General features: G+C 45.2%; 1 protein-coding gene across 4 annotated transcripts in view; it reads right to left on the bottom strand.

Annotated features, from left to right (window-relative positions):
• Window positions 1–1,274: 1,274 nt before the first annotated feature.
• The window catches only part of C1QTNF7 (C1q and TNF related 7), a 46,907-nt gene continuing 23,825 nt past the window's right edge, over window positions 1,275–24,356 (bottom strand). For 2 of the 4 annotated variants that reach the window (XM_077301451.1, XM_077301452.1), the window contains exons 2-5: window positions 10,962–11,074; window positions 8,816–8,963; window positions 6,157–6,402; window positions 1,275–2,765 (exon numbers count right to left, since the gene is read on the bottom strand). In XM_077301451.1, coding sequence (XP_077157566.1) covers window positions 2,134–2,765; window positions 6,157–6,402; window positions 8,816–8,903 — 966 coding nt within the window. In that variant the 5' untranslated portion in view covers window positions 8,904–8,963; window positions 10,962–11,074 and the 3' untranslated portion in view covers window positions 1,275–2,133. Of the gene's footprint in view, window positions 2,766–6,156; window positions 6,403–8,815; window positions 8,964–10,961; window positions 11,075–17,337; window positions 17,401–24,356 lie in introns of those variants that run through there. The other 2 variants (XM_077301453.1, XM_077301454.1) reach the window with 2 other exon arrangements.

Raw genomic sequence — 24,356 nt, 5'->3', positions numbered from 1 at the left:
CCTGTGCAGAACCCTGATGCTGCCACACTGGCCCACCCAACAGTGCAGCCTTTCTTGTTGACAGCCAGGTAACAGAGGTCCCTGCCCTGGCATGGAAGTGGGCAGGCCAGGTGGAGGCAAGGAAGCTGTTTTGCTCCCTAAGGCACTCCTGCCTGGCAACCCCCCCCCCCCCCACAGACACACTGGAGTGAAAATTTACACTGTTAGAAAAGGCGGCATAGCCCATAGGTGCCCATGCAAAGTGAAAATTCAACTGCGCCAGCATCTATATCTAAATATCTCTATTTATTTCTATACAGATACAAATCTCTGGTCCATTCCGCATGACTTTAATGTAGCAGAAGGCTTTCAAATTGTAAACACTACTAATTTGCAGTTCCGCAAGATGTCGCATACAATCTGCAACACTCCTGCAACAGTTCCGCGAAAAGCGATTCGTTGTAGCGCTTCTAGGGAAATCAGGAAAAGTGGATTCACCCTCCGAAAAGCACTACCCTCTTGCGAACAATCTGCAACACTAGGGGAAAAAACCTGGGTGTTCCCATTGTTGCGGTTCCAACAAAGTCCCTCCCCCTGGCTCTCTCCTCCGAACTTCCAGCGAAGCGATCGCCATTTTTTTTTTCCTCAGAGCGAGCGGGAAAAGCAACGAACCAGCTTTGTGGAACCAATTGGCAACACTGGTACTTGTGCGGAAACACCCTATCTATTTATCTCTATAATAAAGTGAGTGAGTGAGTCACCTGACTGAAGATCATGACATCCATAAGGCCACATCCTGGCATCTGTTTTGGGAGTTGAAAAGGGGGGAAACAGGACAGGAACACTGTACGGCCATCCTGATCCCCTTGTGTCATTTTGGCAGCCACGTGAATGCTGTCACATAGAGGTCAGTCCTCAGGAACCGGGTATTTGTGTCTTGAGAGTCATGTCTTCTGCTCATAGAACATGACTTTTGGGTGCAAGCCCTTGGCTATAATCTGCTGCCCCTCCTCCAGTTGAGAAACACTAAAGATGTAAACTGATTTAACTGTTATTCCTTTCCGTCAAAGAACTGTAGCCTGGTAGGAGGGCTTCCAGACAAAGTATTCTGAGTAGTTTATCACAATCACAACTTCTAGGATTTTGTAGGGTTAGCTTTGTGTAATTGGGACTATGATATTGGCAATTAAGTCTCCTGCAGCAAAAGTCAAAGTGGTATATTTTTTTGTTGCAACTGACATCTGTCCATTGGCAGACAAAAAAAAAGCCAAAACCCAAAGGAACCGTATAAACAATTGACAACTATACTCATTGATATTTTGGGAAGGTTGCAAGAACAATGCCCTTTGTGCAAACTCAAGAATGTATATGGTCACAGCCAGCTTCCTTTCCCTGAACAGCTGCTTTTGACACCCCTCTGGCACACTGCAGAAGTCACACTTCACGAAGTCTCTGTGTGTCCCCCTCCACTCCACATGGGGAGTTCGGTACTAGAACTCAATTCCCCAGGCCCACAAAGGCCCAATTCACATGCGGAGCACTGTATGGGCCATGACGCCATGGCAGCAATCAAAATCAAGTGCCAAGTACAGAACTACCAGCGCATATTTGATCAACAGGATTTATGAAGGATTTTCGTCATGTGTGGACTGAGTTTCAGGTTTACAGGGGGTCCAGGAAGTATCGCCTATTTGCACACATTTCCCCATTGCAGCTGAGGTCAGTTATTTAGAGGTATCTGTTGTATAAATGTATTTGCATATATCTGCAGTTCTTCTTGCCTGTCTTTTCTTACCTCTCTTGCATTAGAAAATAATTCATGATAAACTTTCTAACAATATTGCTAAGTCCATACCATTCATGGAACAATATTATCATTCAACATATTTATAGAAAACTACACATACATTATCATAATTTTGTTTAAATATTCTTATAGGACAATTATATACATTTCAGTCGGCTGAACCTCCTGTTTGGTAAAAAGACCGGTGGATGCAACATATGCTTGAAAATTAGTCTTCCACTGTGGGTGCTTCAGTGGCCCAAACAAAATTCCAAAGTCACTTATGGATTCATCTTGGTGACACTGAAGACCAGATCCCATTCACTGTCCTGTGTTCACTTAGAGATGCCCCCTGGACAGCTGAGTTATTACAGCTCATCGTCATCTGAAAGGGCATCATGGTAGTCCGTATCGACGTACAAGAGGAATCCAGAAAACAAACTATCTGCCCATGTGGGATCAGCAAACAAGCCATTTTGGTCAGTGTAGAAAATCTCAAGCCACACCTCATCCTCTGGCTGAAGGTACATCACTGTTGACCCAGAAGCTACATCGTGGTTTCCTGTGTTCGCATCAAACGTCTTTATCCGGAACTTCCCGTTATGAACCAAGCCAATCGCAAGATGTTTATTGGCCAAAGTGATGTCATAAGAGAAGTAATAGATCCCTGGGATGGCACATATGAACTTCCCAGTGGAAGGGTTGTAATGGCTCCCTTCATTGAAGAGGACTTTATTGAAGATAATCGGTAATCGCTCCTCTGGGTAACTTGTGGTGATCCCAACAGAAAAGGCAGATTTCAGGACTATTTTCCCACACTTACACACTCCTGGGGCACCAGGCTCTCCTCGTTCTCCTTGATCTCCTTTGGGGCCTGCTGGACCCACAGAACCCACATCACCTTTTACACCCCCCAATCCTGGGGGTCCCTTTTTACCAGGCTCTCCTTGATCTCCTTTCTCTCCAGGTGCTCCTACTGGACCCGTCTTTCCTCTCAAACCTTAAAAAAACAAAAGTAGGTTATTACTGAAGTCTACGACAAATTATTTCCTTCCAATCAAAGGGCAAGATTGGTTAAAACTTGGATGAGGGTCTTTTGAAATGTGGCCCTATACTATGAGCAGCCTTCTGAGACTTGACCCTTGTAGACCACATACAGACAGTGCAACTATTATTGTATTTCTTAAAGTCTAGCAACGGAGCACTATTCCAGGTCCCGTGTAGCTTTTGTAGATTATAAAATGGCTTTTGATAGTATTGGCTGGGATAGATTATGGGTTAAATTAGAGGCATCCTCAGTTGATAATAGACTACTTGCTCTTGTTCATGTGTTGCATGAAAATAACATCTTCACTGTACGATATAGCCATCTGGATATAACTTGTCATTCTAGGTCTTTTTCGGATCCCATAAAGAGGATGGCAACACTGCTCCCCAAAAGGTTTCAGAAAGTCCTTTAATGATTTGAAAAGGCCCTAAGAACCAACTGGAAGATGCTATTAAGTCCATATGGTGATGGATCCAGAAACACAATGAATCCTGTGTTGCTTGTGATATCTCTTGTATGGAGCCCTACATTCACCTCCTACAGCCCTACCATTTCGGTCTTTAAAAGTAATAACGAACATGGAGGAGTGAAGATCCATTTATGGAGTCCTAAGCTCCCTGGAGAAGGGTGTGTGCGGGGGTGAACATGTGAAGAAACGTGAGGATAATGAAATGGGAGGAGAGTTGAGAGGGCCCACATATTACATACTCTCCAGCAGCTGCATTGGTTGCCAGTTGCATTCCAAATTCAAGGTGCTAGTTTTAACTTTAAGGCCCGACACAGCCTGGGCCCTGCATATCTAAGAGACTACCTCTCTCTTTATTCCCCCAGAAGGACCTTAAGATTATCCAACACTAACATGTAGGTGGTCCCCTGCCCAAGGGAGGTGTGTCTGACCTCAACCCTGCCAGGGCCTACTTGGCTGTGGCCTCTGCTTGGTGGAATGAGCTGCCAGTTGAAACTTGGGCCCTGACAGAACTACCTGATTTCCTCAGGGCCTGCAAGGGGGTGCTCTTCCAGCAGGCATTTGGTTGAGGCCAGAATGAACTCAGGCCAATAGAACCTATGGGCCTCCCTCCATTCGTCTCCGTATCCCCCCCCCACACTAAAGTAGAATTAAAATATCATCGTACCGTCCAGGCAAGACCAGCAAAACAGAACACTGAATTATAATAATGGTATTTTAATTTGTTATGATTTTATGTGTTACTTTGTAAACTGCCCTGAGCCTGTTTTGCAGGGAGGTAGTAATATATAAAACCAATAAATAAATATGGGAGCATCCCTTGGGAAATTTCAAATGAGGACAGTATAGGATGGTGAAAGTGGGGGAGGGACAGAGAAACATCCTGGACCCTATCCCCAGGACTGCAGGACAGGATATGTATGTCAGGATATGAATTTTATCATGCAGGCTTTTTGAAAATTATTTGCCAAGTGACCAAGTTCCATGTGACAAAATTGAACCAAGTCCATGAAAGGAAACATCCCGGAATTTTCTAACAAAATGAAACACAATAAAATAAATTGGGTGAAATATAGTTAAAAACATTTGTGCCATGTTTGCAACGGGTGAGCATTCCAATTTAGGTCTTTGTCAAGTAAGCTTAATACTCAAATTTGATTACTTAGTTGGATTATTTCTTTCAGATGTACAGAGCAAAAAAACCCAAATCCCACTCTCAGGAAACTAATAGAAGTGTGTTTGTTTTCTTTCCCTGGTGAAGTACATTGGCTTTTTTCCCCTCCAAATTATTTTGCACACACAAATTTGAAAGTGCTGAGGATACACCTTGTTAAATTCAACGCAACATCAACCACACTTCCTCCGTTAGCTAAACAAATCACTCTAAATTTCTCTGTATAAGAGATTCCAGTTTAGTATAAACACCTTCCCTTCCTTGTACCTTTTCTTTCTTATTCTATGTCCCTTCTGTCCGGCCCAGCTCTCTGCTCTAATTTCTTTAAAGGTAAAGGTATCCCCTGTGCAAGCACCAAGTCATGTCTGACCCTTGGGGTGACGCCCTCCAGCGTTTTCTGCACCTGACTCAATACAGGGTGGTTTGCCAGTGCCTTCCCCAGTCATTACTGTTTTACCCCCCAGCAAGCTGGGTGCTCATTTTACCGGCCTCGGAAGGATGGAAGGCTGAGTCAACCTTGAGCCAGCTGCTGGGATCGAACTCCCAACCTCATGGGCAGACAGCTTCAGACAGCATTTCTGATGCCTTACCACTCTGTGCCACAAGAGGCTCTCTAATTTCTTTAGGGGGTGTCATAATAATAATCCTCCACTATATAACAGGCAAGCCATATTGACGACTCACCTTTTAAAGCGGTGGCTGCTGGGAGGGGGCATGAGGTGCAGCATCCTCCCACATGTTGACATCTGTTCTGTGGGTTGTTAGCATAGTGGGGTATGCCGTGCCCCCTCCTTGTTCCCCTTGTATGCTCCCTCCACCTTTCCTAGAGATGCTGAGTCTAGTGCTTGCTCCCCCACCTTCTTCACACTTAGAAATTAGAATCCTAGAAGGGGCCATGCAGGCCATGTAGTCCCACCCCCTGCTCAGTGCAGGGTCAGCCTCAAGGATCCAGGATAAGGGTCTGTCCAGCCTTTGTTTGAAGACCACCAGTGAGGGGGAGCTCCCCACCTCCTGAGGCAGCCCATTCCATGGCTGAACTAGACTCATAGAAACCTAGAGTGGGAAGGGGCCATGCAGGCCATCAAGTCCCACCCCCTGCTCAGTGCAGGGTCAGACTCAAGCATCCAGGAGAAGGATCTGTCCAGCTGCTGCTTGAAGACTGCCAGTGAAGGGGAGCTCACCACCTCCTTAGGCAGCCTATTCCCCTGCTGAAATATGTGAAATTTTTTTCCTGATATCCAGCTGACACACATCCACTCCCTCCCTCGGACACATGTGACACTCACTGGAGCCAAAGTTCCCCCCTTTACTTCAGCTTGTCACACCCGCTCTCCCCACTTTTTCTAGAACCTGTTGTATTTTCCCTCACAATGGGTTTTATTAGTAGTTTGCAATATATATTATTATATCCCAAGCATATTTTAAAGTGTTCAGAGTGCTTTGTTATTACAACAGCCCTTGAAGGAAGGCAGGTATCACACCAATGTTGCCAGTGAAGACCTGAGACAACATGGCATGCCTAAGGCAGTCCAGTGCGCATTGCCCCAGTCCTCTCCTCACCTGCAGCTCCTCACTGCTTCATCATGGCCCCTGCCGAACTCAGGTACTGCTCTCTACAGGCCACAGATCAGAGCCGTGGAAGGTATAATTTGGAAACAGGTTTTGTGGATTGCTTTTTTTAAAAAGGAAAGAACATTCAGTACCTGGATTTCCCTTCTCACCCTTTTCTCCTTTCCGGCCATCTCTCCCATCCCGTCCTGGGATCCCAATACGGCCATGGGGCCCAAGTGCTCCACTGACTCCAGTGGGACCTGCAGGGCCCGGCAATCCCGGTATGCTACAAATGTATCTTGAAGAATAATTTTCCCCTTTAACCTGGCTGTGAAGAGTTTGTCCACTTGTATAGAAGGCAAAGCTGGTAACATACAACAGTATAAACATCCTGGGAACTGGAAAGAAACAACAACAGAGATGCACAAAGAATGAATTATGATCAGATTATAATCCACATCTACATTACAGACATTGTGCCAAATATGCACATGTTGTTTAACCAAAAGTTTGCAAATTAGTTTTATGTGTTTATGAGGGCACCTGGTACCTCGTATGGTTAGCTTTAGGCTATCAGAGTTCCAATACTTACGCAACACAATATGCTAGAAAGAATACCCATTGAGGACAATGGGACTTATATCCAAATAAGTTTGAACAGGATGGTACAGCAAGCAACCTTTTATTCCAGCGTTGAAATCTTTGGTAGTTCCTCGAAATTATCCCCTACTGCTAATTCAAGTCAGAGAATTTCCGGTGTACCTCCCTTCAGGGATCAGGATCACACCTCTCTGATGACTTGTTGGGCTGAACTACCCATTCAACTTCCTTCCCCTGCTCCTCAAGTCATTCTCTGGCTCAGAAAATAAAGCAAAATTCTACATGAATCAGAAGCTTGAAGCCAGCTTGCTTTGTAGCTGCTGCTGAGAATTTTTTTCATGTTCTTTAATCTTCCTGAAGTTTAGAAGGTTAATCTTCCTGAAGATTAATCTTCCTGAAGCTCTCTGATTGCTGTGAACTGCATGACCAAACAACCATTATGTGATCCGCATCAAAGCTCCATTTGGATCAAGTCCCTTGGCACTTGCTTGGAAACAGCTTTTTCTCAGTTCAGATGTCAGGAATGATCTGGAGCCTATTTGGGATGAGCACGAACTTTAGGGACATCAACTGCCAGGTGGCACCTGGAGATCTCCTGCTATTACAACTGATCTCCAGACATCAAAGACCGGTTCACCTGCAGGAAACGGCTGCTTTGGAAGGTGGGCCCTGCAGCATCATCGCCTGCTGAGACCCTTCTCCTCCCCAAACTCTATCCTTCCCAAGCCTCATTTCCAGCCCAGAGGTGCCAACCCTAATGAACCTGGTAGGCCCAATCTTCCCTTCATTCCCATGAGGAACAGAGGCTGAAGACTGAATTCCCCTAATTCCAAGCAGTCACAATTTTAGATTGCTGGCACCTTAACAAACAAAGGTTAATTTCTTTCCTGGGGCTTATCTGCCCTGGGACTTTAAAGCTGGTTGGGTTCTGTTAAACAAAAGTCATCTGCACCTGACTCCAATTTCCACTCTGATCCTGGTCCGGCTTTTCATCCCATCTTCACAGCATATCCAGGAGTGGATTTCCTCTGCTTTATGTAGGAAATGCAGGCCCACAACATTCTCTATGAAGTGCAGATGCCTTTGCCTATTTCAGACTTACTTTCCACACCCATGACTCCAGCACAGGCAATTTGCTGAGGTCTCAGCTGATTGGTTAGCTCCCAGCAACAGCAGACCCTTTCCTTTCCAGTGCTGCCTAAAAGGTACAACTCCTCTTTAAGTAATGCAAGAAGCACTCATACAAGAATGAGTTAAAGATCAACCCACATAAGTTTCGGGGGGGGGGGGGAGAAATGGGCTGCTTGGCAATTTGTTTTTTAAAGTGAGGAGGAGATATTAGGGGGAAAGTGAGAGAAAACACTATTAAAGACTTTTGAAAAATGTTCCCCTCACTTACTATGTTTTTTTTTAAAGAAAGTGTTAAGCGTTCAGCATCCCATTAACTTTATATAAGCACGTAAGTGCAAAAGGCCTGGAATTGAAAGTCCTGCTCCTGCCCGAAACCAATCAACAGACCAATCATCAAATAATGACAGCTGGAGCTTCAAACAACCCCTGCTTCTCTCTCCCTCTCTCTCACTTTCTTTCACTCTCTCTCTCTCTCTCACACTAAAGCTAAAAGGCACTCAGAGGTGTCCTTCACCCCAGCACAAAGGAGAGAGGAAACTGACAACTGGAACAATTCAAGTGCAGAAGATACCATCTGACTGAAAGCTGTTTCCAGTCTGGGAAAAAAAATGTTGCAGATCTGTTTCAAGATCTGGGTTCAGATCAATCAGAATTCGGCAGGATCAAGACTGGAAAATAACTGTGAGTGCAGACAGTACCCAGGTAACTGAAAGTTTTAAACAGAATTAAATTGTGGTTAATGGTCTCACTTCCTGGGAAATAAATTAGGACTTTTATTCAGAAAGAAAAAGCTCCAGTATAGATTGATCAAAATATATAAGCTTGCCAAAATATATAAGCTTGGTCAAACTGATGGACCAAGATCAGTTTAACTGGAGCAAATGGCTGCTCTGGGAGAGGGGGTACTCCTTGCCATTATACCCTGCTGAAGTCCCCATCCTCATCCCCAAACCTGCATTCCACAGACTATACCTCCAAAGTTTCCAGGTTTCCCCATCCCAGGGTTGGAAACCCTAACAATATAGCCAGCACATGTTCATAGTTTAAAGACCAATTTATACACAGTTGCAGAAGACATACCTAATGATATCGGTTGTAAAGTAACTTGAGGGTCGTGTTGGGAGTCTATGTTTTGCAAGATGATAGCCCTCGGTTCAATCTCCAGCATCTCCAGCTGAAGGATCTCCAGAGGCAGATATAGGGAAGGCTTTTCTCCACTTGAGGGGCCCTACCAGGCAGAGTAGAGAATTGTTAGCAAGCTAGTCCAGTGGACTGACCTGACATAAACCAGCTTAATCTGTTCCATATCCCCAATGCCTAAAATCAACCACAGGTAAGCAGGAAGTGACATGAGCAATTTCCCCTGGTGCAGTTTTTTTTTTTTTACTTTCATAGGGAAAAAGAGTTGAGTGGGGTACAATCATTATACCAACAGGTAAGGAGGGAACCAGGGAGAGGGACCTCCTTCCCTTTAGGTTTCCTAACTTCCTCTCTGCTTCCTCTTCCCTCACTCACTCACAAACACACACACACACAGACACTCTTCCTTTCCCCCCTCCCATTTCCTCCTTTACCTATTAGTTACCCAACCTCCCTCCCTCCTTCCAAGCAAGCAAGCACGCATGCTCACTCACACACACATACTCCCTTCCCTTCCCCCTCTTGTTTACCTCCTCGAGGATTACAACTGATCCCCAGGTGACAGAGTTCTGTAGTTCACCTGCAGAAATTGGCCACTGGGTAAAGTAGCCTCTATGGCATTCTGCCCCATTGAAGACCCCCCCCCCCTCCTAAACCTCGCCCAACTCAGACTCCACCCCCTCACCCCAATAACAAAATCTCTAGTTATTTTCCAACCCGGAGCTGGCTACCCTACTTGCATTCAGCAAACACCTTCAGCAAACGTTGTTTCACAGAAGCTATCATAAAAACTATCAAAAAAACAACTAATGCCCACCCCTTCAAAAGACACCCCCATGTCAACATCTTAATCTGGCAATAGACTTATTCAAAGCACTAGAGATAGCAGCTAAAATTGATGTTGCTGTCAGTTATAGGTGGTTCGAAATGATTTTAATATGTTATTAACTATTTTAATTATACTATTGTTTTATTTGTTGTACACCACCCAGAGCCAGCTTATTAGAAGGGAGTATGTAAATGGAATCAATAAATAAAATTAAAATATTCAAAGCCAAACTATTCTCCAGTGGCCAGTCAGAAGCCTTAGTGGACAACCCCCAACCATACTTTCTAAAAACAGTGGGTGGGTGCTGACGAGTGCCTGGATGCCCATGGGCATCGTGTAGAGCAGGGGTAGTCAAACTGCGGCCCTCCAGATGTCCATGGACTACAATTCTCAGGAGCCCCCTGCCAGCATTCGCTGGCAGGGGGCTCCTGGGAATTGTAGTCCATGGACATCTGGAGGGCCGCAGTTTGACTACCCCTGGTGTAGAGGAACCCTTGACCATGGATAGTGCATTCCCCTGCCTGGTAAAAAGAGCTCCTGAAAAAGCTGTGGGTGTCAGAAACCCCATGTATTTCTGCCATGATTTAGTAGTTTGTAGTCTTGTTCTGATTTAATTCTTTGCCATGCCTGAATATAGCTGACACTCAAGGACAAATTCCCTTTGAAGTTCCCCAAATGTGCCAGGTGCCCTAACATTCCTCACCTTCCTTCCCCCCCCCTCCCACAGCTGTTCGGTCTTCCTTCTTCCTGTCACTTTCTCACCCATAGTTGTTATCAAGATGTTGTGACTTTCTTGACATGGTATCTGCTTTATGTTTCCAGGAAAGGGATCACTAGTGATCTGTATGTTAGTTCTGACTATGCCTTTTGTGTAGTATCTTGCTCTGCTCTAATAAAGAAACTTTTTAAAAGAAGGTTTGCTTGTCTTGGAGTACCCAAAGTATCTCACTAACACAGTTCCACAGGGCCTATGGTGCGGAGCTTTTCCTCCAGGCATTTGGTTGAGTCCGGGTGGAAGAAGGGAAGATCTTAGCCCACATTCTGATGTGCCCAACAGTTATATCCCCCTGGATTTATGTTGGTTGGAGAGGCGGGGTTGGGGGGGGAGAATGATTGGTACGGAGATGTGGGTGGGGTTTTTAGTTAATTTTTTATTGCTGCACTGTATTTTTTATGCTGTAAGATACTGTGAACTGGCAGGCCAGGAGCAGCAACCTAGAAATGGAATAAATAAATAAAATAAAATACAGTGCTTACTTCAACTGGCACAACTTTGGTAGAAGATCAAGAGCACTGAACCTAGTGACGGGGTTGTTGGCTTTTCTTCCGCCTTCCCCAGAAGATTAACGCACCCATTAGGATCGGATGATCTGCATAGACGAAACAAGAACTCATGAGTGAGTCTCCCGAGGAACCACTTGCTACAGATTTCCTCGTAGACTAAATAACCTGAGTTCCAGACATCCCTGCTGTAAAGAAGAACGAAGAGAAGCATATCCAGGGAATGACTCACTTCATCCCATGGGGAGGTGGGCTTTCAAAACCAAAGCAGCACTTGTGAAAAAGAATAACACAAAAAACTGGCTCTACGAAAACACTCCCATTGTTATATGTCCTCAACTTCCCAAAGTCGAGAGCCAGTTTGGTGTAGTGGTTAGGAGTGCGGACTTCTAATCTGGCATGCCGGGTTAGATTCTGCGCTCCCCCACATGCAACCAGCTGGGTGACCTTGGGCTCACCATGGCACTGATAGAATTGTTCTGACCGGGCAGTGATATCAGCGCTCTCTCAGCCTCACCCACCCCACAGGGTCTGTTGTGGGGAGAGGAATGGGAAGGCGACTGTAAGCCACTTTGAGCCTCCTTCGGGTAGGGAAAAGCAGCATATAAGAACCAACTCTTCTTCTTCTTCTTCAAAGTGTAAAAAGCCAAGGGTGCCGTTCGCTTGGCTTCAAACGAGAGGGCACTCGAGGCCGATGGTGTGGGCAGTATTTGTGATGCTATTCGAACCATCACTCAAGTTGGAACTAGTCAAGTAGAGCCTCTCTGATGTGCGGAAAAATGGGTGATGATGCTTTTTAAACTTGCAGTCGCTTGCAATATGAACCACACAAAGCGAATCAAATTCAGACAGCCAGCCCAATTAGTTTAACCAGCCCAATCGAAGGATAAAAACCTCTGGGCTAGCCTGACTTTGTCAGGTTGAAACTAATCAAGGTCGGCTCTGGTTCGTATTTGGATGGGCGACCATCAAGGATTGCGAGGCAGAGGCCGGCAATGAAAACCACCTCTGAAGGGTTCTTGCATTGAAAACCCCAGCAGGGCTCATCACCATAAGTCAGCTGCAGCTTGAGAGCACAGAGAGAAAATGGCAGCGTTGGAAGGTGATCTCTGTGCCATCATGTCCCTGCAAGCACTTGTGGGATTTTTGCAAAGTGGTACTTTGTTCATTTATTTATTTACGGTCATTTAGACCAAAATTTTAGAAGCACTGCTATACAATAGCAGTTTGTAAAGGGAAGGTAATACATTAAAAGGTTAAAAATGCATCAACAATAAAACTTAAAACTTCTCCACCATAAAAGCCAACATTTAGAAGCATTAACTGCCGTTGACTATTTTACACGGATAAAATGAGCCATAAAAGCAATAAAACTAATAAAGCTGTTAAAATATGAAACAAAAGACAAGATTAAGAGGCGTGCGATACATCTACTAACCAAAAAACATAAGAAGTTCTGTGGACCTGTTATGGCTATACATGAGTGACCCATTCTTTCCTAATTCTTAAAGCTAGCCATGCAAATTTTGCTACTTTGCTAGTTAACAAATTATCTGTATCTGATAGCAATATTCGCAGGCGATGCTTTCTCAGGTCGTGAGGGGATTCTATAAGCACTGGTACTAATGCACCTGTCCGAATATGATTATAGAGCTTGCACTCAAATAAGATGTGTTCTGTGTTCTCTACTTGACCCTCATTGCAGATACAGAGTCGATCCTTGAGAGGGAGTCCATCAAATTTCCCACTCAAGTAAGCAGAGGGCAGGGCATTGTGATGAAGGAGGGTAAAGGATCTCCTGTGCTCAGGATTTGCAAAGTGGTAGTAGGCAGCCAGTGTTCTCTCTAAGCTGCACACATGAGTGACTGCTCGTGACCATCGGAAGCTCCATTCAGCAGCAATCTGGAGCCATGCGGGATCTTTTGCTGCCTTTTGCTGTCGCTCGTTTTAAGATTACAGCAGTTAAATTCTGCTCAGGAGGTGAACTGCTCCATCCAGTAGGGGACAAACATTAAAGATCCATGCGGTAAATCCAGGAAAATGGATTTGCCGCCCTCTATTGCATGACCAGGGGTGAATGAGCAGCCAACACCCAGGGATAAGAACATATGGAAACACACTATAGTATCTTGAGCATTGTTCTGCCCTCTCTGCTTGTCCTGCAATAGTTCAGCGTGGGCACCACAGCCTCCCCTCCACACACATACACACGCTTTCCTGCGAGGCCTCGCTGTTGCCGCTGCCACTGCATTGCTATGCGTAGGTTCCATTTTTAAAAAATGGTGCTTTGGGGAACCTTGGGAGCGGAAAACTTCTGATTGGTTGCCTCCATTGATTGACAGGCTGAGGCGTGGTGACTAAAAGAGCATGTTGCTCTTGTTGGTGCCTTTTTCACCACCAGTGAGAAGGTGGAAAGGTGAGATGCTGTGGCAGAGTGTGGAGGGGGGGGGGAAATGGCTGAATTTATTATCACACAATTGCGGGTAGGAGACATCATATGATTTTGCTCCATGTGCGGAAGTGGTATGACTGTTTTCAGTTTCCAAAGATACTACTCTCTCAGTTTACTATCTTCATGGCTGTCAGAATCTTGTGGATTCTGCCTTTATTCAGGATGTTTATGTAACTAGCCAACAAGTTCAGAGGGGTGTCTTGTTGGCCATCCATCAGGAGATAGAGCTGGGTGTCATCCAAATATCTGTGACACCCAAGATCTAGCTCCAGATTAGTCTGGTTTACAGATGCATAAAGATCATAATTTAGCACAAGATTTACCATTGTTGAAGGTACAAAGATAGTTTATAGTTTGGGAATTCCCACAACAATTTGGTTATGGGAAGATTTTTGCTCCTGCTTTAATTCATGTAAGCACAGGGAATACATGGGGGCCAGAGCCAGGTTTACACTTATTGTGTGACCGCCAAGGATTCTAAAGACTCCTCAGAGATAAATAAAGAGGGATAGTAAACTACAGGCCCCTCCTTCCCATGTTTCTGCTCTTTCCTTTTTGAACCATCAGGGAAAATTAGCCCATGCTTGATGGAGAACATCTTCTGGTTCCTGTCTTGTATTCTGCCAGCAGACTCAGCATGGTTTTCAAATAAATCTTTGACAATGAAATATTTCATATATCTACATTGACCTAATCCCTAATTCCGTTGTTCTTCTTGGCCCAGACACTGGATCAGGACAAACCTGTGATGTACACATTCCTATGAACAGCATTAGGGATGCTAACTTTAGAGATTTGGAGATGGAGCCTGGGCTGGTGAGGTTTGGAGTAGTGAAGAAATTTAGGAGGCAATAATGCCAGAAATGTCACATTGACCATTTATGCACTGGAAGTTTCATGCTGGGCTGCAGGCTGGCGTTTTTGTCGTGGCAGGTTGCCTCACCTCTTCCTGCACCCACACGGGGGAGCATTTGGCCCAGTGCGCCCCATCCGCTTCTGATTTGTGCTCCTGCACAGGAACTGGAGCCTCTTGTGGCACAGAGTGGTAAGGCAGCAGACATGCAGTTTGAAAGCTCTGACCATAAGGCTCAGAGTTCAATCCCAGCAGCCGGCTCAAGGTCGACTCAGCCTTCCATCCTTCCGAGTTGGTAAAATGAGTACCCAGATTGCTGGGGGGTAAATGGTAATGACTGGGGAAGGCACTGGCAAACCACCCCGTATTGAGTCTGCCAGTAAAACGCTGGAGGGCGTCACCCCAAGGGTCAGACATGACCCGGTGCTTGCACAGGGGGTACCTTTACCTTTACTTTTAGAGGAAAAGGGGCAGTGAAGTTCCAAAGCAGCCATTTTCTTGCTTCAGCATCCGAAGTGGCCGCTCGCGCCCAAAGCAGCCAACGCCACATTGCAGATGGGGGGAGGGGAGGGGAGGCAGGGGTATTGATGCACCGATCGGCACACACGCACAGGCTGCTTCGGGTGTGAGCGGCCACTTCAGACGCCGAAGCGCCCAACCTGAGAACTAATCCCTGTTGTGATTGGATGTAATTCTGAGAGATTTTCAGGTGCCTGTAGATGACCATAAGGTTTCTGCTAGTTCCTAGAGAGGCATGATGTCACTTCCAGGTTTTCCTGGAATTAAATTCATGCCCTTCTGGCTGCTGCTGCACCCACATCTTTGCCACGCTTGGTCTCCCAATGATTGGAAACCACTGGCAACCCTAGCAAACACCTTGCTGAGCTGCTCCGGGAGAAGGACACGGAGGTATTATGGGAGAAAATCATATAAGTATCCCTAGGCTCTTGCCACCTTCCTCAGAATACTCTCTGGAGTGAACAAGGGCCATTCCTGAGTCTTGAACTCCCCCCAGGGAGGTCATGGTAGGAAGACAAGGGTCAGTCCTTCCCCCCTATCAAGAAAAATGGTCCATTAAGCGCATGGTAGATGACCAGAGGGTACTTGTTAATGGTTCAGCATCTTCTTGGAGAAGAGTGACAAGTGGAGTAGCCCAAGGATCTGTCCTGGGCCCTGTGTTGTTCAACATATTCATAAATGATTTGGATGAGGGATTAGAGGGGATACTTATTAAATTTGCAGATGATACTAGACTGGGAGGGGTATCAAACACAACTGAAGACAGCAACAGAATACAGGATGATCTTGATAGGCTCGAGAAGTGGGCTTTAGGATGCTTAGGGCTGATCCTGCGTTGAGCAGGGGGTTGGACTAGATGGCCTGTATGGTCCCTTCCAACTCTATGATTCTATGATTCTAAACTGAATAAAATGAATTTCAATAGGGACAAATGTAAAGTTCTGCATTTAGGTAGGAAAAACCAAATACACCAATATAAGATGGGGGAGACTTGTCTTGGCAGTAGCATGTGCGAAAAGGATCTATGAGTCTTAGTAAGCCATACATTGAACATGAGTCAGCAGTGTGACTCAGTGGCTAAAAAGGCAAATGGGATTTTGGGCTGTATCAAACGGAGTATTGTGTCCAGATCACAGGAGGTGATGGTACCGCTTTACTCTGCTCTGGTTCGGCCTCACATTGAGTACTATGTTCAGTTTGGGGCACCCCAGTTGAAGAGGGATGTTGACAAACTGGAACGTGTCCAGAGGAGGGCAACAAAGATGGTGAGGGGTTTGGAGACCAAGACATATGAAGAAAAGTTAGAGGAGTTTGATCTATTTAGCCTAGAGAGGAGACGACTGAGAGGGGATCTGATAACCATCTTCAAGTATTTAAAAGGCTGCCATATAGAAGATGGAGTAGAGTTGTTTTCTCTTGCCCCAGAGGGATCTCATCCACAAGGAATGGGATGAGATTAATTCAAAAGAAATTGCATCTAAACATCCAGAAGAAGTTCCTGACAGAGCGGTTTCTTAGTGGAACAAGCTTCCTCGAGAGGTGGTGGGTTCTCCATCTTTGGAAAGTTTTAAACAGAGGCTAGATAGCCATGTCTAGATAGCCAGACATGACTCGGTGCTTGCACAGGGGATACCTTTACCTTTACCTTTAGATAGCCATCTGGCGGAGAGGCTAATTCTGTGAAGGCAAAGGGGTGGCAGGTTACAGTAGATGAGCGATTGGGATGTGAGTGTCCTGCATAGTATAGGGGGTTGGACTAGATGACTCATGAGGTCCCTTCGAACTCTATTATTCTATGATTCTATGGTCTCAAGTGCAAAAGAAAATTGAGCTCTAGGGTTCAGAGGAGAGTGGTGAGGATGATCCAGGGCCCGGGGACCAAGCCCTATGAGGAAAGGCTGAGGGACTTGGGAATGTTCAGCCTGGAGAAGAGGAGGATGAGAGGGGACAGGATTGATGTCTTGAAGTATTTGGAATGTTGTCATTTGGAGAAGGGCAGGGAAAGTCTCCTGTTGACAGCAGAGGATAGGACCCACATTAATGGGTTTAAAGTACGTGTAGAACGATATCTGCTAGGTATCAGGAAAAAAATGTTCACAGTCAGAGTAGTTCAGCAGTGGGATGGGCTGCCTAAGGAGGTGGGGAGCTCCCCCTCACTGGTGGTCTTCTGCGGCTGTACAGATTCTCATCCTGGAGGCTTGAAGCTGCTCCTGCATTGAGCAGGGGTTTGGATTAGATGGCCAGGATGGCCCCTTCCCACTCTAGGATTCTAGGATTCTATCCTGGTAACTTGGATGTCTCAATATCTAATAGGGTTGTCCACTGGAAGAGACTTTTCAACCTCCTGAAATTCCCTCCTCCCCAGGCGTGGCATCTGAAAGCTTCTGGCATTTACAGTGAAGGGCTGGGACCCCTTATGCCTAGTGAAATCTCAAAGTCTTTAAAGGTTTCTGAATACAATTGCATACCTCTTTCCCCACTGCCAGAAGTAGCAAACAGTGCTTAGTTAGAAGGTAGGAAATACCCACCTTCTTGCTAAGTGTACATAATGTGTGCAGGTGCCACAATATGCAGGATGTGGGTTATTTGCAGCTGGTGATCTGGGAAGATATAAATAATAAGGCAGAAGATGACAGGGAGAAGACAAAATGTTTTTGCTTGCATCAGGAATGGTTTGCATCCAGGCATGTATATTCATCATTATGAATAACTTAAAGGTAAAGTTATCCCCTGTGCAAGCACGGAGTTATGTCTGACCCTGGGGGTGACGCCCTCCAGCGTTTTCATGGCAGACTCAATACGGGGTGGTTTGCCAGTGCCTTCCCCAATCATTACCGTTTACCCCCCAGCAAACTGGGTACTCATTTTACCGACCTCAGAAGGATGGAAGGCTGAGTCAACCTTGAGCCGGCTGCTGGGATCAAACTCCCAGCCCCATGGTCAGAGCTTCAGACAGCATGTCGGCTGCCTTACCACCCTGCGCCACAAGAGGCTCTATGACTTACTTAGAGGGGCACAAATACCTTTTCTGTCATGCAGATGGGTAAATGGTGTGATGCAAATGCTCAATGGCTTGCACAAATGCCTCTTTAAAACAGGGCCTGTCACAAAGCAGAAGGCAAATTATGTTTGCTTCCCTCTGTGTTCCCATCTAATTCAGAGACTGTGAAATTTCTTTTATTAAAGCCACGGAAAAGTTGTTGAAAGAATCTGGACACAAAACCTGGACACTTTCTTCCCATGCTGTGAATTTTCTCCATGCTGGGGCATGTTTGGCTGAATCCAACATGAATTCCAAAGAGCGTAGATAAGTCATCTAAAGAACAGTCCAATTGGCAGTTTTTCGGACCAGGAAATAGGATAAACAATAAAAGATTTAAGGGCAGCCATCACTGTCCAAAAGCACAAAGAGCCAAATCCGTGCCTGGCGGACGAGAGACCAGGGAAAGGGCCGGTTGTTGGCTTATTGGCAAGAGCCACCAAACGGCTTTGCAGGATCCTGCCAGGGAACAGCATGCCCGGTTAGCATAGCCTGGACACTTAATGAAGGATATTAACATAAGTAATGTGAAACTATTTAAAAGCAACTATTTAAAACTGTTTTAAATTCTTCTCACACAGCCACTCAGACCGTTTCTGCATTTGGGACATACCTTGTTTTAGCTTCATTCTGGATTTCCTTTGGATGCTGAGAGTCAACTCTAGCCTTTCCACATTTGGGCTTTCCTCCCCTTGTTTCCCAGGCTGAAATTCAATATATGTTTTCTGCACTTGATTCAGAAGGAGGTAGCCTCCCATCCTGCTTTGCCCCCTTCCCCTTTTCCAATTTTTTGTTTTTGCAAAATGGTGCCTGCTTGCGCCTTTCTTTTCATTTCTCCGCTTAATTCCACCATTCTGCCCCCCCCAGACCTACTGATCACCTCCTCCCTTCACCCCCAAGTGTACTTTCCTGTGGGAAATGTTCTCCTCTGAAATTTCAGCCTTTCCATATCAAGTGTAACCTGCCCTCTTGCCATGACATCTCGCATTGTTTCCTGATTAAGGATCACCATCATGGCCAGGAAGTCAGAAGGCTCACCGTACTCCTGCCTGTCCAACAAAAAAGGCATCTTCTGCTACACAGCCAAACAGGAGAGATGGTTAGTCTCTACTCAGTCCTGCTATTCAAAGTTCAGTTCTGCTACTCAAAGGTGCTCTGATATTAGCACCTTATAGGGGAAAATATATTTTAGAGAACAGGTTCTTCCTTTCCTGCACAACCTAAGAGCTCAGCTTTCTTTTATTTTTTGGTGTTCATCCACATTTGGGCTTAAAAAACCCCAACAAGGATTCTCACCTTTAAGGGGTGAGAATCCTTGCTCTTTGCCCTCTCCCTCCCCCCACCTCCTCCTTACTTGCTGGCATGTCTGTTGGCAGGGGCAGTGACAACCCCCCCCCCCCACCGGGCCTCAGTAAATTGTCAAGCGTTGACCGGTCCCTGGTGATAAAAAGGTTGGGGACCACTGCTCTAGAGGAACCGAATGGCCACTGTGTGAGACAGGATGCTGGACTAGATGGATCATTGGTCTGACCCAGCAGGCCTCTTCTGATCTTCTTAGGAAGTATGATTAGCTGGCAATCCCTGATTGGCCCTTGTCTGCCAAAAGAAACCCGCTTTTAGTCTTTGATTTCTGGGAGAGAAGCATCAGTTCTTTGATTTGGACCTCAGGGTAAAAATTCTGTTTACTTTTTAACATGAAATAGCAAGGAAAGCTGGAGGGACAAACTAACAATCAAAAAATGAATTTTGGCCAGATACTCGGATGTTCCTCTGGACGTGAAAGTGCTGACACTTCTCTGCATCGAACGGACTGAAGAGTTAAATGTACACAAGAAGGAAATGAAAACAGAGAATGGAAATAATAATTGAATACGAAACAACAGAGTGCGCCAACGTTGGCTAAGGAAGAAGGACCTCATATGAACACCATATGGCTGTCACCCAAGCGCTGGTTCACTGGAAAATCGAAGGCCACGATTTATCCAGTTGGCGTCCCTGGAGATGGGGCTGCTCCAGCTTTCATATAGGAGAGCCAGCTTGGTGCAGTGGTTAAAGCAGGGGTAGTCAAACTGCGGCCCTCCAGATGTCCATGGACTACAATTCCCATGAGCCCCCGCTGGCAGGACCTCATGGGAATTGTAGTCCATGGACATCTGGAGGGCCGCAGTTTGACTACCCCTCGGTTAAAGTGTGGCGAACTCTAATATGAAGAACTGGGTTTGATTCCCCACTCCTGCACATGCAGCCAGCTGGGTGACTAGTCACAGTCCCATGCATTTGAGGCATTGTCTCTGTTCAGAGGACAGAGGCGCGCTTTGCATTATTTTGCCCACTATTCATGGAATAGAAGAAATAGTGAATTATGCCCCTCCTGCCACAGTCTAACCCTCTTGCAAAATATGTAAAACCTGCTGAGGGCCTAATATTGAGTCAGCCTCTAGATGAGAGGCACAAGCAAAACACACTTGTAGCTGCAAAGGTTTGCACAAATGCAAAGCCTTTTTAACAAAACAATTTTATAACTCTCATCTTTGCTGTTATCATATTTATTATCAGAGCCTTTTTACTATTCAGTTATCATAATTGACATCTTAATCCGGACTATATAAAGCCATAAGGGCTTGGGGGGAGGAGTTAGGGCGAGCTCTGTCCGGGATGAGGAAGGGTGCCGATTGGCCCCTTCCTCCGGACAGACCATCGGCGGGGCCAATCGGCAGGCGCTTCGTGCCTGCCGATTGGCCTCTCCGATTGATGCCCCGCCGCCAAGGGAGCAATTGCAGTTGCTCCCTGGCCGGTGGCCTGATGCGGCGAGAGGCGCGAAGCTCCTCCGACGTGTCAGGCCGCCATGTCCCGTGTGCCGGCGGCCTGCCGACTCGCCGGCCGCGAGATCAGGATCTAGCGCCCGCTGTATTGTGAGTACAGTGGGCTTGATTACTAGTACATTATAATTGTATAATAATTTTAAATAGTTTTGCAGACAATGTGGTTATAATTAAATGTAAATGTTAATGTAAGCCGCCTCGAGCCTTCGGGGGGAGGCGGGGTATAAATATAAATATAATAATAATAATAATAAACCTGAAACTTCATTTCCAAAGATATTGGACTGTTTGAAAGATTTTGGAACTGTATCTGGATATAAAATTAATAAAGATAAAACAAAAATATGATGGAATATAGTAACACAGTGGTCCCCAACCTTTTTATCACCAGGGACCGGTCAACACTTGACAATTTTACTGAGGTCCGGGGGGGGGGTAGTCTTTTGCCGAGGGACATCACCACTGCCTGAGCCCCTGCCCCACTTGCTTTCCCGCTGGTGCCCCTGACGTCCCACCGCCCACTGGGAGGTGCTGCCAGTAGCAGCTGTGCAGTGCCACGCTGAGGGGATGCCCCAGCCATGGCGGCCTCTGGAGAGCACCAAAGGTGAGCCAGTGGCAGAGTGGCAGGGCACCCCCCGAGGCAGCAGCCAGGGAGGAGGACAAGAAGGAGCTATGGCCCGGTACCAACTGATCCACGGCCTGGACTGGAGGTTGGGGACCACTGTAGTAACCGACCACTGTAGTAACAGTGTAGTACTACCACTGTAGTAATGGAAATCAGACGTTTACCAGGTTGTGAGATCACCCTGGACAAATCAATTATCTTGGGGTGTATATTGACAAAGACTTGAAATGTTTGTTTGAAAACAATTATAGAAAAATATGGAATAAGATACAAGAAGAGCTCAAAAGTTGGTACAAGATGAATTTTTAATGGTCAGCAAGGATGGCAATTATCAAAATGACTGTCTTACTCAAGTTGAACTTTTTATTTCAAGCTTTACCCATTGACATTTAAGACACAGTCCTCCAGGGATGGCAAAGCTGCTTGAATAAATTTATCTGGAATTATAAAAGACCTAGGGATGCCTTTAAAGTGTTCAAAGATGATAAGAACAGAGGAGGTTTAGGAGTACCAGATATCAAACTTTGTTTTCGTGCACCTGTTCTACAGATTGGATTACGAATCCTAATATGAGAGATTTCGTTTTTGAAAAACATAGGCTTGAAGAAGGTTTGCATACTTTATGCCAATCACTAGAACTAAAAAAAGAGAAAAAAAGAAACACACTTTTAGAGAAGTGTTTTAAAGAAAATATGGCTAAAATATAAAGATAGAATAAGCCATGGCGTGCCAGCCCTGAAATCCCCAGTAGAAGCCTGCCTCAGCAAATCTCAACAGAAGAAAACAGACTCTTGAAAATATAAAGAGTTGGTTTTTAGCAGTGAACAGATTCATTGTTGGTATTAATGAAAATGAGAAGGCAAGAGGATCGATCGGTTTGAATATATGCAAATAATGTCAAAGTTGGAATCCAAGTCGAAAGACAACGGAAAACTGTTCAGAGATATGACAGAATTGCTGTTATGTATAAACTGCTGTTAAAGTTTGAAAATGAGGGTGAACAGATTTAAAAATGTAGGTAAGTGGGTGCAATATTTCAACCATACAGTAGCCATTGAAGAATGGGAACAACCTTTGGGTAAAAACCTTGAGCTTACAAAATGTCAATTACTTTATAAGGTGGTGTGAAGTGTTTTATCGGTGGTATGTAAGGCCTAAAGGGATTAGTAGAATGTCAAATAAGTATGATGGAAAATGCTGGAGATGTTATGAAGCAACTGGTTCTTTCAATCGCATGTGGTGGCTTTGTGATAAGGTCAAAAAACTTTGGATTAAAATTCATAATATGTTAGAAGAGATGTTAAAAATTAAGTTTCCGATGTATTCCAAATATATGTTATTAAGTTTCTTTCCTAAGAACTTACCAGGGGAGGTGAAGGAATCTGTTTTTTTAATGCTATGGCTGCGGCAAGACTTGTAATAGCCCAGAATTGGAAGCAGGATGATGCACTGGGAACAACTGGCAGGCTGGATAAAATTGGCAAACTCAGCAAGATGGCAAAACTAACAAATTTAGAATTTCAGAAACGTTGGAATTTCTATTTCTATTTTGTGAACAGGCAGTCTTACAATGTATTATAGTAAAACTAGAATTAAAGCCCGTTGTAGCTGATACAACGGGCGCTAGCAGGGGGGGAATAGCAAAGAGAGAGGGAGGTAGAAAGGAAGAGAGTGATTAAGATAGAGCTTGGCATTGGGAAGAGGAAGGGGAGGGGTTGTTCAGTCTGTAAGGGCATGAGGTTGAATATGTGCGTTGTGTGGCGGGCTGTGGTGCCGTGGTGCGTGGGTGTGGAGAGATGGGTATCAAGAACCTGTTGTTTGGAATGTTAGTTGAGTGTGGGAGAGGACTGACCTTTGGGAATTGTGGCATAGTGGTTAAAGATGAGCTTTCAAGAGCCAAGTCTTCAGATATGTGAGGGGAAAATCAGACTGGAGACTATTCTTAGGGGGAGATTACATGGCAACCAGTTCCTCCTGGTTCTGTGGCCCTACTCCTTCTGTCTCCATTTTTTTTACTGTTGATATAATGTTATGTGCATCCTTCACTGTTGCCCCTTAGAAGATGGATTTTTGTACACTGCTGCTTACTACCAAAAGGAATCACAAAGCATACAAATACATTTTCCCTTCACCTCCCCACAATAGACAACTTGTGAGGGATGTGGGGCTGTGAGAGCTCTGAGAGAACTGGGAATGGCCCTGAGCTGGACATGGTCAAACAAGAGATGACAAGACTGAACATCGACATTTTAGCAATCAGTGAACTCAAATGAACAGGAATGGGTGAATTTAATTCAGATGACCATCAGGTATACTACTGTGGGCAAGAATCTCGCAGAAGATATGGAGTAGCCTTCATAATCAATAAAAGAGCAGTACTAGGATACATTCCCCAAAATGACAGAATGATCTCAGTTCGAATCCAAGGCAAACCATCCAACATCACAGTAATCCAGGTCTATGCCCCAACCACTGCTGCTGAAGAGGATGAAGTCGACCAGTTCTAAGAAGCCCTACAATACCTTCTAGAAACAACGCCAAAAAAATGATGTGCTTATCATCATGGGGGATTGGAATGCTAAAGTAGGAAGCCAAAAGATAACCAGGATAACAAGCAAGTTTGGCCTTGGAGTACAAAATGAAGCAGGGCACAGGCTGGTAGAATTTTGTCAAGAGAATACAATGGTCATAGCAAACACTCGTTTTCAACAATCCAGGAGACGACTCTACACATGGACATCACCATGTAAACACAGAAATCAGATTGACTATGTGCTCTGCAGCCAAAGATGGAGAAGTTCTATACAGTGAGTAAAAACAAGACCAGGAGCTGATTGTGGTTCAGATCATCAGCTTCTTGTAGCAAAATTTAGGCTTAAATTGAAGAAAGTAGGGAAAAGCACTTGGCCACTCAGGTATGAACTAAATCATATCTCCGACAAATATACAGTAGAGGGTGACAAATAGATTTAAAGAATTAAATCTGATAGAGTGCCTGAAGAACTATGGGCAGAGGTTCGCAACATTGTACAAGAGGTAGCAACTAAAACCATCCCAAAG

The sequence above is a fragment of the Paroedura picta genome, chromosome 10, assembly GCF_049243985.1.
Source record: "Paroedura picta isolate Pp20150507F chromosome 10, Ppicta_v3.0, whole genome shotgun sequence".
Lineage (NCBI taxonomy): Eukaryota > Metazoa > Chordata > Lepidosauria > Squamata > Gekkonidae > Paroedura > Paroedura picta.
Note: the sequence above shows the minus strand (reverse complement) of the source record. Positions and strands in the feature narration are given on the sequence as shown.